Below are 18555 nucleotides of genomic sequence, written 5' to 3' on the forward strand. Positions count from 1 at the left end.
TCGATTATCGTTACAGTTGTTGCAGAGTATCGGTCGCTACTATTCAACTCGATCGTTAATAAGTCAGCTTATATTACTCACGAGTCGCTTATGAAGTAGAGTTGCAAAACAACGCGACGAAAACCGATTTTTTCCCGCGAACTATACGATACTAACTTATTGCCGTTTCACCGTTACGATATCGAGAAGCGAAATGAAATTTTGAAAAATTGAGCAATGGCGTTCAAGATGCAAACAAACGTGGAATTTCTCGAAATTTCAAAAAGGGACGAAGAATCTCGATGAAAATTCTCAGGGCTCCTTACATTTCTCTCGTTACAATTATGTACAAAAAAAAAATGAAAAGGGAACGAGACGCGTTCCAGAGTAATCAGAAAATAATGCATAAAACTACCATAACAAAGTATAATCATTTAACTTTATTTATAATAATCTTCAGAGCTTATAAGCTTCCTTCGTTCCTTGTTCTCTTCGTTTCTACAGCTTCCAATAAATTAAAACTCCCTCCATTTCGCGATTTAATATAACAAGAACCATCTTCCTCGCTCTAGCATTCTTTCACGGTTCGCTCTAGTTTTTTTCTTGCCGAAACGTTGCCGTCCAATAAGAAAATACCAACTACGAACTTTCTTACAAGCAACGAAAGTATCAGGTTACGCTGCACGGTGAGATAACGCGACGAGAGGCTGCAAAAACTGAGTTTCCTGACTTCGGACCCGAGTAAGTAATATTACCCACTTCGCAGGGACCATAACACACACAGCTGTTACCCCGGGATCGAACGTTTCAATGCTTAATTCTCTGCTTTCAGCTACTGTATCAATAGCAGTTCGAAAATCAGCAATTATCCAAGTAATACCATGATGAAATTTTTGACCAAATCAAGACTTCCACTGAAATATTAAATTTTGCAAACGAACTTTCATATCAAAAGACTACAAATAGCATTTCAAAAATCAGCAATCGTCGACGTCATACCAAGATGAAATTTTTGAACAAATCAAGGCTTCCACTGAAATATTAAATTTTGCAAACGAACTTTCATATCAAAAGACTACAAATAGCATTTCAAAAATCAGCAATCGTCGACGTCATACCAAGATGAAATTTTTGACCAAATCAAGACTTCCACTGAAATATTAAATTTTGCAAACGAACTTTCATATCAAAAGACTACAAATAGCATTTCAAAAATCAGCAATCATCGACGTAATAAATTTTTAATCAAATCAAGACTTCCACTGAAATATTAAATTTTGCAAACTTTCATATCAAAAGACTACAAACAGCATTTAAAAAATCAGCAATCACCGACGTAATACCAAGATGAAATTTTTGACCAAATCAAGACTTCCACTAAAATATTAAATTCTGCAAACTTTCATATCAAAAGACTACAAACAGCATTTAAAAAATCAGCAACCACCGACGTAATACCAAGACGAAATTTTTAATCAAATCAAGATTTCCACTGAAATATTAAATTTTGTAAACGGACATATCAATAAAAGCCTACAAATTCCCAAAAATTTCAAACTGTCCCGGGGTACAAAATTGCGAAGATAGAAATTAAGTTCTGAAAACAGATTTGCAGCCTTTGGTCGCGTTTGTCAAAGTCACCGTGGATGATCAGATGCCTGATATATTTACACATGTACAGTACCCGCCGCGATACAACAAGGTCGTAAATCGATTTGCGAATAACTCCACGCTATATCGTGACGACGTACATCAGCTCTATTAGTATGTACAAGAGGCGAAAAGAGACATCTAGGAGAAACGGACAGATCAGGGTACCTGGGCGGACAAACAGACAAACAAGAGAGATTGCGGCACGATGCGCATACATATGACACATATTCACATTGTGTAATCGGTGTGTGTGTGTGTGTTTGTTCGTATGGCGCGTTTCTGTGCATGGCTGTGTATGGTTCAACGACACATTCAAAAGGAGTATTATAGTTTTGTCCCTTAAAAAACAGAGAAACTCGAGTCTACGCTTGGCAGTTATCATGAACAATCGCTCGCGAGAAAATTCGAACGGGCGCACATACTATATACATATATGTGTATATATGTATATATAATAATATATATTTTTTGCATTTTTTTTTTTTCGTTTTTATCGCTTAAATATCTCTAGGTGTCGCCTGTGACGAGCAAATGGTAGTGTCCTTCTTTTCGTATAATTAGAATCGTTTTGCAGCAGCTTCTCGAGAAAACGACGACGACGACTAAAACGATACGTTTAGACAATGAGAAATCGACGTCGACGGTTTAAAACGCCCTTGGCAGTGATCGTAGAATTGAATGTATATAGTATTTCTTTCGTTCGCGTGTGTGTGTGTGTGTACGTGTGTTATCTCTCTGCATGTATGTGAACGTGGATTGTCGCTCGTACCCTTCCACTCGCTCTCTCTCCCGCCTTCTCTCCTCTCACTCTCTCTGTCTTTCGCCTTCGATTCCTTTCGGTTCACCCACGGAGCAACGTGTGACCGGTTTCTGATTTGCCGAAGGATGCGGTTCACCTTGATTCCTCTCCCGTCTTAAAACCTGTCCGTATTCTTCGGATCCCGCGTTTTCGAACGCCACCTGGCGCTCGACGCGCCAACTAACGACGCCATATTGGGAATCAGGGGACTGCGTCCTTCGATAGGAAAATGCCTGTCAACAGGGCGATTCTAAGCACTATGGAAAATGAAACGATGACGCGACCTGCCGTCGACGGTTCGTGATTTTCTTGATACAATGTACAGGACTGGCGCGAACATTTGTACGACCCTGTAGCAAAAATTGTGTCCAAAGAAACGTGTACTCTTAAATTTCATGACACAGTAGACTCTTGCTATATTTAAATGCAATTTTCAAATTCTTAGGTTTCCGAATTGCACAAATTTAAAGAACTTTTAGCCTCTAACTTTTTGAGTCTACTGGAGATTAGATCAGGGGCGCCAAACCCTAGCGCCGATCCTTCGAGAACGTTCCTGACCTTCTCCCATGCTGGACTGGACAGTTCCAGCAGGCTGTCTATATTGCACAATTTGAGGCTGGAAAAAAGAAATGCAGCTAATCCAGAATAAACAACGTGTAATAGAATTTGAACAATATTACAAGAAGCTTCGTAGGAAGTTCATTGTATAAAAATGATTCTAGAAATGGAAGAGCTCGACTCGAAATACAAAATTAACCGTGTCCCGCATGGGAGAGCACAATCTCTTTTACAAAGGTCATCCCCTATCCTGAGTGTACATCATTGCATGGTGTTCACTTTTGAAGCGAGTCGAAGACTTAACAAAGCTGTCCTGTCGCGCGCGAGCACACGCTTAAAAGTTAATTCTTTTCAAGAATGCTACCGTTCGAACGAACATGACATCGTCGGTCCGTGGAGCTTCAATAAGGACATCTGCCACGGGCCGACGATGGCCACTACTTTTACAAGATGTATAATAACAAATAGGCAATTCATCCTTCGTTTTTCGCTGCGTCTATAGCAAAAAACGGCGTGTCTGAAAGCACTCGATAACGTTAGAGTGAGTTACAGCAATGCGGAGTACAGGTGTGTGCAGGTGTTCCATGGTGATGTGTTTTTGTACATGTGTCCTCTTCGTATGGACGCGTTGCTGGCTAGGAGTTCCTTTATTGAGATCGTTTTAAATTTCTTCCTTCGGATTATGTCGTTATTGCAAATCCTGACTCTATCCTTCGTTAGAACGCCCCACGAGCGTAGCCTGGACCAAGTCCAACAGACAAAGATGACGACTTCCAGCAACGCTCTGAGATGTTCCTTAAAGTTATTCTTCTAGTTCTGGAGAACAGCACGTGCCGCCTTGAAGTTGAAGCGGCCGGCACGTCGGCGGAGCGATGGCGGTGATGGTTCTCGCGTTCTTCTTCCTCGGGTCCTCTGTCTTCGTCTATGCTGTTCTGCGATGTGGCAGTGTCTGCCCGGAGGCAGGTTCTTACGTTAGACAGTTCTTTTATCGTGGTAAAATCGAGTTAGGTCCGAGGCGTCGACGAGGCGATCCCTTCGAGGCATCGAACCGACGAGGCTGAAGAGAAACGACGTTATTACTTTGAGTATAGTGACACGCCGCCAACGTGCGATTGGTATAACTGTACAATAGTAAAACACGATACGCGTGTAGGATGTTTCTATTCGTCCAAGGCGAAGTACTTAGTCATTCCATTCTCGTGTCTGATTCGATTACTTTCTCTTCGTGTTTTATTCCAGCCTTGATCGTTCTTCGTCTTCCTCGTTACACATTTACACGAATTTTCGTTTAACTTACTACGGAATATAATCAGTTAATAGCATAGAATTACAGTGTTACAACATTGAGAATCTTAGCGTAATCCTCGCGTTGACAAACGAGTGTCTTCTAGATCTTTCCAGTTCGCCGATTCTCTGGACTAAGGTAAGTGTCTACGAATGTGCGCACGCGCTCGTGTACGAGTGTGAATATGTGTACGTGTGTGTTGTGTGTGTTCGTCTCACTCTCCATTGATGTACGAGCCAGATTGAAAGTCAGTCTCAGAAGCAACTTGATTCTCGTAACGATCGAATGTGTTTTTTATGCTAGCATATTATGTCACAGCGGTCCTGTCGACCCAAGTTGTCGAGCAAATATCGTCCCATCGAACTCCCCTAAAGCTTCTAGCGCGACCCTGTTCCGTGTTTCTCCTTAGAAAGATCTTTGTTTCCGGTTCTTGTCAAATTTCTCGCGAAACCTGCTCCTTTCCTTTGTCTCATTCATTCGTTCTTTCATCACCGTTGCTTTCATCCTCTCCATCTTTCTCACCGGTCTGAACCATTATCTGTCCTCGTCACACCATACTCTCCCTCTCTCTCATTCTCTCTCTCTCTGCACAGATTTACAATATTTTACTTGATTTTGTTGATTTTTCTTTTCTTTTTTTTTTATTAAAAAATTAAAACGGACGGTTAAATTTCATGCTTTCGTTTGTCGGTGAGCCGATGTCCGCTGCTGAAGGCACAAGGCTTTGCACTTGAACTCGGTCCACCTAGCCTAGCTTCACTGACTTACTACGACCTACTACCAACTAGCCTCGCTTACTTTTACTTTTTACTTAACTTCCTATGTTGCTACTAACGCTTACTCTCTTTCTCTCTCTCTCTCTCTCGCTCGCTCGTTCTCTCTTTCTCTGGATTACCTTTACTTGCCACGCACAGTTCGCGAAAAAAGAAAACCCGGATACGCGCAAATGCCAAACCTCGTTTATGTATATCCATCGGCGGATTAACCCCGTTTCCTTCCCGCGTTTTGATCCACTTCTATCGCGCCTTTTCTCTTTCCTCATCACGTATAAACAATGTGTACATGCTAGCAATATATTATTATGCTATGTGTTGTGATATAGACTCTATGGTATCATTATGTATAATCGTATCATCTGTTATTTCATTATCATCATCATTATTTTCTTTGTTAATTCGCACTCGATTCGCGTGTCGGCCGAGTTCGCTGCTCAACAGCTGACCCGCCTTACTCTTCCTTTTCCACAAACTTAAGTGCGATTTTTCTCTCCGTCATCAGTGGTCGCATCTCAGCCGAATTGTCCGCACGCATACGGTTCACACTCACACGCTCGCATTCTTTCACACGCACACATGCATTCCGCGTCCTTAGCTCTTAATTAGATTCGTACTCGCTCGATCTGCTCGTACAACACGCCCGCCTTAGTCGATACCTTATACATTATACATTATACATTTACATATCGATTCCGGGGGTAGCCAGGTAAGAGGATATAGTAATAACATAACTGTAGGTAGCTCCTTATTACAGTCTCTGTACTGTCTCTACGTATCACAGCCTGGGTGCCTCGCCACTGCCTTCGCTTGAACCATTTTTGCGCAGCCTCTCGAGAACTGCATCCATAGCGAACTCGTACAACTTTTCACGGTGTCGAGGTGCCACGGAGAACCCCTCGAGCCAAAGCTGAGAGAAGAAGCGAAGTTTCGTACGAGCCGGTGCTCCTGGGACACCGGTCGACTCGCTGTAAACGCGTTCAGGCAGTGGCATGGTGGTGCACTAGTACAGGAGTTCTCTCTCTCTCTCTTTCTCTCTCGTTCTCTCTCCACGTGTCCACGTTTTCTTCGCGTCTGGGTCTCGATGATGCTGCTGCGCTCCAGCGTAGTCCCTCGACAACGTCATTGCGGACCGATGAAACAAGGATTCAGCCGACGATCGGTTGTTCACCGGGCAAACTAAGGTGTCACGTCCCAGATCTCGGCGAGGAAAAGTGGCAGCTTTTTGTTCTTGAACTTCAGACTGAAGCAGATCTCGCTGTTCTGGTTGCCGAGGGTCCTCAGCTCCGTCAACACGGACAACAGCTTCGCGAAGATCGTACCGGACTTCGGCCTGCGCCGATTGTCCACGTACGCCTTCAACGCCTCCAGGTAGATCTCCTGGATCTTCTCCACTTTCCAACCTTCCAGCAGGTTTGGCCTTTCTGCAATTGTTAAAAAAACCCCGTCTCAATGAACGATCAACAACCTAGGTTTCATTACAAGTGTGGGTGACTCAACGCGTATAGCACGTAATGCATCATGGTAAGACGTACCTGAGAATATAACGATGGCGGTTAGCAACGCATACTCGGCATTGTTCACCTTCATGGCGTACATCTGTCGGCAGAAGTGTAACAAATCCTCGATCGTTTCTCCCATGCCCGCCAGGTTATAGCTCTCCCTGCTGTACGGTTGATTGTTAGCGAATATTATGCTGTCCGTCTGCACGTCGTACTTCCTCGCCATCCGAAGCATCATCACCTCGCTGGAGCAGGCCTTCAACAGAGCGATCTGATCCTCTCGCATCAGCTCATCGAAGCCGGGTAACCTTTTCGAGAACTCGACGATCAACTGCACCGTCAGGATCGTGATTTCGGTGATGTGTCTGAACTTGTAGTCACTGATGTCTTCCCCTTCGGAGGGCTGGTTCTTAAACAGAAATACAAGCATTTCCTTATTGTAGATGAACTTCTATCATCTCGACCAAAGGCGACAGACTTCGTGGATCACAGTTTCCAGCTCATAACTCTAACAACCACAAATCCATGTATTTACTAGTGGTCCACCAGTTTGGCACCTTTGGAGAACTTGAGGCTAAGGAGCCTCAACTTGGTTGAGAGGATTTAAGGACATGCCGGTCACATAGTCGGAAGTTATGCAAGTTTCATACTCACCGTGATCCTCTTGAGATCTTCTTCACTGGGTTGCTCGTACTCGTTCTGGAAGTACACGACCCTCTGTATCAGTTCCTCCTGTTCAGGAGTGATGGGTTTCACGTAACTGTAAGGGCTGACCGGCGTTAGGATACCGCTACTTCCGGACGTTGACAACGATTCGGCCTCAGCTGGCTCGGTCTTCACGCCCATTTGTTCGGCGCGTATTCCGCTGCCAGGAGAACCGTTCATCGTTGTACTGTTCGGTTTGTCCTTCTCCTGCAAGGAAATACCCACGATCTGTGATCGACGGTTTCTCAGAATTTCTTTAAAGAACCTCCTTATATACGCATAGAACATTGAAAACTACCTTCTGTGCTTTCTTCTCCTGACGCTTCACGGCGCACTGGTACTCGGGCACGACGCACTCCGGCCTCATGCCGACCGTCAAACACTTCTTCAACCTGCATTCCTGACATTTACGCCGCATGTACATATCGATCTCGCAGTTGTTCCCGTATTTACACTGATAGACCGCGTTCTTGGTGATGCTGCGCCGGAAGAAGCCCTTGCAGCCCTCGCAGGTCAATGCGTTGTAATGGTACCCGGAGGCACGGTCACCACAGACGAGACACAGCTCTTCCTGTTGTCGCGGCGTGGGTCCTTTCTTCTTCCTGGCATCGCAGCCGTCGCTGCCACCGCCTCCGCCGCCTCCTCCACCTCCTCCACCACCGCCTCCGCTGCTTCCATAGCCGTTCAAAGAGCCAGGCTGCGACAGCTCGTCCCTACCTGTAAACAGATAGAAATGACATTAGGGTCAAGTTTCGGTTTGTCTCAACACGTTGGAGGCTTGTGTATAGTCTTATGGCAAGGCTAACTGATAACATTAGAGCTAAGTTCAATTTCGGTTCGTGTCAGCAGGTTGGAGGCTGACTGAATATAGTCTTGTGTATAGTCTTATGGCAAGGCTAACTGATGACATTAGAGCTAAGTTCAATTTCGGTTCGTGTCAGCAGGTTGGAGGCTGACTGAATGTAGCCTTGTGTATAGTCTTATGGCAAGGCTAACTGATGACATTAGAGCTAAGTTAAATTTTGGTTCGTGTCAGCAGGTTGGAGGCTGACTGAATATAGTCTTATTGCAAGGGCTAACTGAATATAGTCTTCTGGCAAGGGCTAACTGAATATAGTCTTATGACAAGGACCAACTGAATATAGTCTTATGTCAAAGGCTAACTGAATATAGTCTTATGTCAAAGGCTAACTGAATATAGTCTTATGTCAAAGGCTAACTGAATATAGTCTTATGGCAAAGACTAACTGAATATAGTCTTATAACAAGGACCAACTGAATATAGTCTTATGTCAAGGGCTAACTGAAAATAGTCTTATGTCAAAGGCTAACTGAATATAGTTTTATGTCAAAGGCTAACTGAATATAGTCTTATGTCAAAGGCTAACTGAATATAGTCTTATATCAAAGGCTAACTGAATATAGCCTTATGGCAAGGACCAACTGAATATAGTCTTATGTCAAAGGCTAACTGAATATAGTCTTATGGCAAAGACTAACTGAATATAGTCTTATAACAAGGACCAACTGAATATAGTCTTATGTCAAAGGCTAACTGAATATAGTCTTATGTCAAAGGCTAACTGAATATAGTCTTATGACAAGGACCAACTGAATATAGTCTTGTCTATAGTCTTATGTGAAGTTCAAGTGACCTTGAATGCTATTTGGCTGATCTTTCGCATCTGTACATGACAACACCTGACGAAGCTCACTCATGGCAATGTTTCTAGGATGATGTGGTAATGTACATTTTTGAAGCGGACACGCTGTTGCTCCGGCGTTCTTTGGGAGGTTTCCGGCGATTACGCGAGGAGGAGGCGTGTGACGCCCGTAAGCAAGCGGGCTCTAGTAACCTACGTGGCGACACATCGCCTCTATTACCCTCTTTATCCGTGAAACCCGTCGAATGGAACGCCGCGCGGTAGAAGTCACGGTCGGTGAAAGTACGCCACGCTCTGCTCTGCTCTTGCACGCTTACGTGCCTTCTTTCAGCGAGGCGGAATAGAACAACGCCGGCTTGAGGCTTCAACAACCCGCGGAGCCGCCAGGAACGTGACGAGCCGCTCGAATCTCTCGTTTGGAAAGAACTGAACTTGAAATTATTTTGCTAACAATTCTGAAGTATTCCTTTCACGTAATTCTTGATCAAATGAAAATTCTGAACGAGTTATGTAACATGTAGCATACAGGATCAGCAGATTTTTGTAAATATTGTTTAACGTTTAGAGCAATACTGAGAGTAACGTTGGGAGTAATTATTGGTGAATTAGTCTCAGTTTTTTTAAGAGAAATGATACCGATGAAGGTCGAAGTTAAATTATTCTCCCCGCGTTTCACACAGAGTTTAACAATAGCCATAGAATACAAAGAAGCCGAGATGATTACTATAAATCAATCAAAGGCGACGTTTTAAAAGAACAGCGTGGGTTAGACGACCGCATTTTATCTCCTTTTGCGGGTATCGGTGATTTGTACCGCCAATCACGTGATAAATCATAGAACGGTACATTGGGAACGCAAATTGAACTGCATTTCGTTGAGAATTTTCTATAACGATCGATTTTCTCTGGCGGCGAAAAGCGAACGTGCTCGACGATTCCACGAAGAGGCCGAAGACGAGTTCCTGCGCATCACCCGGAAGTACTAATCGCCGTGAAAACATCCGGCTGGAACACTGAGACACTGACCGGGCTAGATGGTCACTCGGTTATTATCCCTTCTCATCCGATTCAACTTGCAATCTTTTCACCTGTGATTGCTTAACTCACCTTATTTTCATTTTCTTGTTGCTTTCACCGGAGAAAGAAAGATAAATTCCTATCAATATCGCGACGATCAATTTGTGGATTACTATTGTTTCGCTAGATTCATTACAGGGATCAGCGGCAGAGAAACTAGAGCCCCAATAAATCGCTGTAGGCTCAAAACCGACACCATAACGAACTTGTGTGCATATTAGCAAGTAGCACATAACGATTCTATGTAGAGCGAATAGACCTCTCGTTTCTGTGCCTCAAACAGGTTTCCTCTGCCCGATGCTGGATCACCGTTGGGATTCTTGCCGATTTCTCGCTTCTGAATCAAAGTCACGTATACAGTGTCCTGAAAACGTCGAAAAGCTCCCAAAAGATGAAAACTATCCTCTAAAACCGTCACCCGAAAATGTGCTCGAACTGTATGCTCTTTCAAATAGAACTTTACTGTTTTAACCCGTTGAGCACCCATCGAATTTTATATTACGAAAAGCTTATTCAGTACAGGAAGTCAAATTTCAGTACAGCATGTGACACAGAATTATATTAAAGTTAGAAGCAAATTTAGAAGAAGCTTCAATTTCGAATCAGAAATAGAACAATAAATCGATTAGTCATCTCCGAATTCAAATAATCTGGTTCACAGTCGGTGAGAGGTTCCAGACCTTTCTTTAGGCCTCGCCGAATCCCCATTTTGCACTCTATAAATACACTAGACTCGTAGGAAAGAAGCCAGTGTCAAGGTCGTCCGCGAGACACCGGCTTACATCATTCCTGATATAACAGCCAGGTTCAAAACCCAACCTAACTTACCTTCCTTTAAATTACTCAGGCTGCAAATTGTTTTAAACCAATCTTTAATACGTAAGCTGGTCCAGGTGACCAACACGTCAATTTTAATATAGGACATTTCAGATAAAAGAGACAAGAAAGTAAATATTTTGTTTTGTGGAGTTGATTTGGATCATATATTCATATATTGATATGTTCATGTATAGCTTAAGTACTCTAGCATCACAAAGTAAGCATTTCATATTTTGTGAAGTTGATCTGGATCATATATTCATATATTGATATGTTCATATGTTACTCAAGTACTTTAGCATCACAAAGGAAACATTTAATATTTTGTGGAGTTGATTTGGATCATATATTCATATATAGGTATGTTCATATATTACTCAAGTACTCTAACATCACATAGTAAACATTTAATATTTTGTGGAGTTGATTTGTATCATATATTCATATATAGATATGTTCATATAATACTCAAGTACTTTAGCATCACAAAAGAAACATTTCATATTTTGTGAAGATGATCTGAATCATATATTCATATATAAATATGTTCATATATTACTCAAGTACTGTAGCATCACAAAGTAAACATTTCATATTTTGTGGAGTTGATCTGAAGCATATATTCATATATAGATATGTTCATATATTACTCAAGTACTCTAGCATCACAAAGTAAACATTTCATATTTTGTGGAGTTGATCTGAAGCATATATTCATATATTGATATGTTCATATATTGGTCAAGTACTCTAGCATCACAAAAGAAACATTTCATATTTTGTGAAGATGATCTGAATCATATATTCATATATAAATATGTTCATATATTACTCAAGTACTGCAGCATCACAAAGTAAACATTTCATATTTTGTGGAGTTGATCTGAAGCATATATTCATATATAGATATGTTCATATATTACTCAAGTACTCTAGCATCACAAAGTAAACATTTCATATTTTGTGGAGTTGATCTGAAGCATATATTCATATATTGATATGTTCATATATTGGTCAAGTACTCTAGCATCACAAAGTAAGCATTTCATATTTTGTGAAGATGATCTGAAGCATATATTCATATATAAATATGTTCATATATTACTCAAGTACTGTAGCATCACAAAGTAAACATTTAATATTTTGTGGAGTTGATCTGAATCATATATTCATATATAGATATGTTCATATATTACTCAAGTATTCTAGCATCACAAAGGAAACATTTAATATTTTGTGGAGTTGATTTGTATCATATATTCATATATAGATATGTTCATATATTACTCAAGTATTCTAGCATCACAAAGTAAACATTTAATATTTTGTGGAGTTGATTTGTATCATATATTCATATATAGATATGTTCATATATTACTCAAGTACTCTAGCACCACAAAGGAAACCTAAGTCATAATATTCCTCAGAGTACATACACCGAAAGGGAATCAGAAAAACATGCATGAAGATAAGTTTCGAAGACTATCCCTTTGAAAATAGTCTAACCTAATCCCTAACCTATATCTTCCTAAGAACGGCAATGATTGTATTGTACATCTACAGAGATCCACATGCATGAGAACCTTCGGTCCATTTCTATCGACGCATCGAGCAATAGTTCGTTAACACCCTGTATAAAGTGCCTCGACGTGGCACCGCTCGTTTCTATACCCTACGCAGCAAGGTTTCCGTGCTGGTTAGTAGCTCTCTCACGGCGGAGCAGTGAGCGGCCTTGACTCTGGCTTGCTGGTTGGATACCTGTGTGGCCGCAGGTACACCATTACACGAGTTCCTCCTCCTCTACCAATCGTCCATCTGCGTCTACCCAACACGCTCGTCTAAAGCCGCGTGCACATCAAGCTTCTTGGATGAGCAATGTGCGGTAAGGGTGCGTTTAGACCGGCCGAAATGTTCATCTCGGTCAAACTCGGCTAGTCACTAGAATTTTGAAATACTTGGGTTCTTAGAAATTAAGTAGGTACACCTAGATACACTCTTACTATAGATGTTAAGCATGGAAGAGGAGGATGGATCATGGGTGGATGATGGATCATAGGTGGATGATGGAGGATCATAGGTGGATGAAGGATCAAATTCCTCTATTTGCAGTTTGGCAATTTGGAGGTCTGGAGATCTAAGCACTTGATGATTTGAGAATGTGAGGTTTGTAAATTTGTATATTTGGAAGTTGACCTGATCATCTGGGATAGCCTCTGTTCATCTGATCATCTGGGATAGCTTCTGATCATCATGTGATCATCTGATCATCTGGGATAGCCTCTGATCATCATCTGACCATCTGATCATCTGGGATAGCCTCTGACCATCATATGACCATCTGATCATCTGGGATAGCCTCTGACCATCATGTGATCATCTGAACACTTAGGCAGTTTGATGATATGATCATCTGAAATAGCCTCTGATCATCTGACCATCAGATCATCTGGGATAGCCTCTGACCATCATGTGATCATCTGAACATTTAGGCAGTTTGATGATATGATCATCTGAAATAGCCTCTGATCATCATGTGATCATCACTTGTGAAGGTAAAAGTTTAACCTCAACTCTCCCCACTAAATTAACCCAATAAAAACATACAGCACATAGCTCCAGATTGCAAATAACACCTAATGCAATATGACCAGTAAATTTGATCTCTAATTGCACAGCTATAATACATTACAGGCTACATACTAAAATGGGATAGTAGGGTACGCAGCCAAAGCGATGTAAACTAGGCTTAACCCGAAGCCGTCCCATAGGAAGGGTTCCCTAACGGTCTCCCACCACTCGCCCCCTGCCGGGGTCTCCCTGAGCACACAGGCCCACTGGGTGGACTCGTCCCACTCTATCCGAAGTGAACGCGTGTGAACACGCACACACGAGCGAGAGAGAAGCGAGTGGGGAACCGTAAAAGCTTGAAGGCTCCTGGGCCTAACAGACAGCGAGTCTTTGCCTCTCTCTTTGTCCGTCTTAACTGGCCCCTCGTCCTCTCTCTTTCTCTCTCGTTTCCTTTCGCTCTCTCGCTCTCTCTGGCCGCTCCGCGCTGTCGCTCTTGCCGAGAGGAAAGCTAAAACGGGCCAGTGAGCACTGCTTCTCGAGTCTCACTTCCTCTCGAGGGAAGGAGGTGTCCTAGGAGAATTCTTTGCTGGAGTTTCGATACATTTACTTTTATAGCGTATATGGAATATTGAAGGTTTTATAGTGTAGGATATATGAATTAATATGTTCTATAGGTCACAGTTTTATGATTTTACAAGGAACATCCGATGACTGTTATCTTGCGATGTTTAGATACTTTGTGTAATAGAATGTTAAGATTAGGTCGATGACAAAGTATGATAAGGCTGGGGATCAAGGACCAAGCGACTACGACACTGGGACAAGATGGACGACTAGCGGCACTCTAACGCCGACTTTAGGTCTGAGTCTCGCGAAATCTGGCTGTAACACGCGAAATATTGCAATCCGTGCCAGCGAGGCTTCTCTTTCATTCTCGTCACATTTCACGGGAACTGCGTGTCTTTTCGACATTAAAATTCTCCGTGGCCACCGAGAGTATCACGATTTCAGCATCGTCCGGACTTCTCTTTCAACGAATTATGAAATTACCAACGATTATCGGGCTTGTAACTTTTATCGCTCGATGACTCAGCAGACGATTCGCTTCCACATACGCCATTTGCATACAATTAGATTCAGTTTTTCTCGAATGTGAATTTGAAAAGCGGGAACTTTACCGACCTTGTACTCGGTGTCCCTTTAAATGTGCCTATCTGTGTTTCGCACACGAGGGACATGACTAATGGATGTCATATCCGGTCACGGTACGCGATTTGATAAGATCGGAAAACAAAAGGAAAAGAGGCGATACACGCGACGATCATCCTCTGCAATCAGTGGACAAACATGGGCGCAGTTGCGTTCAACAAAAAAAGATTCCACTAATACTGCGCACAATTGAAATAGGTTTAGTATCTGGATCGAAAAGAGCTTGTGTCCATTTTAAAAAAACAAATTTCCAGATTAAATATTGTCGTGGTACTGAAGTGGGTTTCACACGCGTTATATTGCCGCGCGTTGTATTGCCACGCGTTGTATTGCCACGCGTTATATTGTCACGCGTTGTATTGCCACGTGTTATATTGCCACGCGTTATATTTCCACGCGTTATATTGCCACGCGTTGTATCGCCACGCGTTGAATCGCCACGCGTTAAATCGCCACGCGTTGTATCGCCACGCTATATATTCCCACGCGTTGAATCGCCACGCGTTGAATCGCCATGCGTTGTATCGCCACGCTTTGTATTTCCACGCGTTGTATTTCCACGCGTTGTATTTCCACGCGTTGTATCGCCACGCGTTGTATCACCACGCGTTGAATCACCACGCTTTGAATTCCCACGCGTTGAATCACCACGCTTTGAATTCCCACGCGTTGTATTGCCACGCGTTGTATCGCCACGCGTCGTATTGCCATGCGTTGTATCGCCACGCGTTGAATCGCCACGTGTTGTATCGCCACGCGTTGTATTTCCACGCGTTGTATTTCCACGCTTTGTATTTCCACGCGTTGTATTTCCACGCGTTGTATTTCCACGCGTTGTATCGCCACGCGTTGTATCACCACGCGTTGAATCACCACGCTTTGAATTCCCACGCGTTGTATTGCCACGCGTTGTATCGCCACGCGTCGTATTGCCATGCGTCGTATTGCCATGCGTTGTATCGCCACGCGTTGTATCGCCACGCTTTGAATTCCCACGCGTTGAATCGCCACGCGTTGAGTTCCCACGCGTTATATCGCCACGCGTTGTATTGCCACGCGTCGTATTGCCACGCGTTGTATTTCCACGCGTTATATTACCTACTTATAACCTTCTCGTATGCTTCTCCCGTAAATCAAAGAAATCGAAACGCAGAGACCAGAAAATGACATGTAGAAAAAGAAGGCCGAGCACAGGAAATCCATGAATCACCGACGACGAATTTATTTTCGTTGGAACGATCCTACGCAACGTGGACGACTTCGAAAGCCTCGAAAAACTCATTTCGTATTCCCGCTGTGTCGCTCGCGGCATGTTGAAACTTCATCGCGGGACTTTTAATCCGCCTTCCCAGATTCTGTCGAAAATACCTGTCCGATCGCCTCGTCAACAATTCTGTTTGTGAAACTTTATTTTCCATATGACTTCTCTAAATCCATAAACAACAAAGCCAGAACTATTTGGATGAAAGGAATGATAAGTTTGATTTTGATTTTAGAACTTGGTCTTTTGCATTTTTGTTAAAAATATATAACAAAGGTATCTTGTATCAAAACTATTGTTATACAGTGATTCTTTATAAGAAATGAATGATTAATAAGTAATAACTTTATGTTCTAAAAGAGTTTGTTTCTGAGAAAATCAAATAAACCTTATGTGCACATATGTGAATGGGTCTTTTCTTAAGTCCCAACTTCAAGTCCAATTATCTCAAAATCTAAAGCTCGTAGAAAAAAAAGTCACTCCACATTTTTTATCCAGTTTTTCCTGCAGAATCCACCGGTGTTTCATTTTCTGTCATAGCTCCTTCCGGTCGAGAGTAATTGATTCACAACTGAAAGTCCTAAATCCAAAAAGTCCTAAGACATCAAAGTATGTCATGTTTTAGCAACTATATCGTTTATTAGCTCAATCTCGATAAAATTATCGTTCAGATGGACTCCAGCTCGGGTTCCCCGGAAACACGTTGAACAAAAACGATCATTTTCTCAGCAGCGATCGGCATCGAACGATGGAAGTTAATGGAACAAGATGATTTCCAGCGTTTCCACTGCAAGCACAGCAAACCACTGATCCAGCTGAGCGTGACATTGGCCAGCAATACCGGATAGGATTTATCCTTGAACCGGAGTGGCCACTGTGCCTACAAGTCTAACGAGCGCCAACCAGCGAACAGCTGAAGCAAGAAACTCGAGGAAGAGTGACATAATAGCGTTCAAATTCTCCAATATAATTGGTACGATCCTTGGGAAATGAACGAACTACTGTCTGGTCACGGTACGCGGGATCTGAAAATGCGCTTCAGAATTCAGACAAATTTGAGAACAATTTTAAGCAAGTTTAATGTGGAGATAAATTTGATAGTCTTAAGAGTTTGAAGCATTAGGTCTCAGTTTTGAAGGCCAAAGTTTTATTCGATTTACGACGACGCTATATTTCGGCGAAACCATACGCGAAAGTCGACACACGAACGTACCGGATACGGTACTTTTACCGGAGGGATACCTTCGTACCAGCACACTGAGAAAACGCTGCCGCCTCAGCGTTTCCCAACCTGACGTCTCGAAACACTATTTAAAGTCAATTACTGAAAAAACGTTCGTGTCAAAGGAAACAATGCGAGAGTCCAATTGACGTAGTCGAGGCATTTCAAAGATGCAGCTAGCAAGCTCTGAATATAGACCAGCGTGTTTTAACTGACGCTACTCTAATTACTCCTCACTTGATCCCTAGCCAATTCCAATTTATTTTCACGATCACTTTGTTGCAATTGAGCTGATACTTTTATTTTAATCGAATGTTAACAGATTGCAGTTGGGTGTGTAGAAATTCTGCTGGAATTATCGAACTTTTATTATATAAGAAATGTAAGATTTCTTTGAGATGTAAATTTCTGGTAAGAAATGTTAGTATGTTTAGGTGGAACAGTCTGTGGGCACATGTGAAGTTATATGTAGATACATATGACTGCTACATATGTAATATGTAGGTACATATATAACATGTAGAAATAGGTACGTACGACTTCACATATGAAGGTACACATGTGTCTACATATTACTCCACATATGAAGAACTCACATATCAAGACACATATCAAGACTTCATATGTGAAGTCATATGTACTTACATATGTACCTATGTGTCATATATGTGTGACTTCATATATGAAGGTACACATGTGCCTACACATGACTCCACATATGAAGAACTCACATATCAAGACATATATCAAGACTTCATATGTGAAGTCATATGTACCTACATATGTACCTATGCGTCATATATGTATGACTTTACATATGAAGGTCCACATGTGTCTACATATGACTCCACATATGAAGACCTTACATATCAAGACCTCATATGTGAAGTCATATGGACCTACATGAAGTTTGAGTATTAAAAAGTTTTGAAGGCATTGAAATGATATATGATTTACTAACTAATTTGTAATGATCATGTATGTATCTAGGAATCCCCAGAAGTTGATAGACTATAACGTAGCTGTCATTGGGAAGTGACTAATTAGAAGTAGATTTAAAAGCTTTAAATTTAGCAACGAATAATTTATCAGTCTTCAGATTAGCGACAATTGCACAGGTATCTAGGGATGTCTGGACACTCGTCATTAAAAAATGGCGAGTTAGGTCGAATTTGTTGGCACCGTGCGACATTTGTCAAGTTTTAGATCTAGGGTTAGGTTACATCGAAAGACACTTTGATTAGTTAAAAGCAGGGAAATAAATGATGAATAATTTATCGAGTTGTGTAAATTTAGCGGACACGTGACAAGTTAAGGTTGAGAGACACTCCACGTTTCTGATATCGTTTCCCGTGTACGTGGCTCGTTACGATTCCACGCACGGAGCACCAACACACACGACACACCACTTGACGACCACTGACGACCCACTTCTCCTGTCTGACCGGTCGTTTTGTTGGTCGACGTTTGATCCTAAGTTT

The 18555-nt window shown here is 42.1% G+C and overlaps 1 protein-coding gene across 6 annotated transcripts in view; it reads right to left on the reverse strand.

The window, feature by feature from the left end:
* Positions 1 to 398: 398 nt before the first annotated feature.
* Ecr (ecdysone receptor) overlaps positions 399 to 18555 on the reverse strand; it is a 153605-nt gene continuing 135448 nt past the window's right edge. For 2 of the 6 annotated variants that reach the window (XM_076540908.1, XM_076540912.1), the window contains 4 exons: positions 7553 to 7971; positions 7204 to 7482; positions 6583 to 6958; positions 399 to 6471 (listed from right to left, as the gene is read on the reverse strand). In XM_076540908.1, the coding sequence (XP_076397023.1) occupies positions 6227 to 6471; positions 6583 to 6958; positions 7204 to 7482; positions 7553 to 7971 (1319 nt within the window). In that variant the 3' untranslated portion in view covers positions 399 to 6226. The remainder of the gene's footprint in view (positions 6472 to 6582; positions 6959 to 7203; positions 7483 to 7552; positions 7972 to 18555) is intronic. The other 4 variants (XM_076540910.1, XM_076540913.1, XM_076540909.1 and 1 more) reach the window with 3 other exon arrangements.

The sequence above is a fragment of the Megachile rotundata genome, chromosome 16 (assembly GCF_050947335.1).
Source record: "Megachile rotundata isolate GNS110a chromosome 16, iyMegRotu1, whole genome shotgun sequence".
NCBI classification, from domain to species: domain Eukaryota; kingdom Metazoa; phylum Arthropoda; class Insecta; order Hymenoptera; family Megachilidae; genus Megachile; species Megachile rotundata.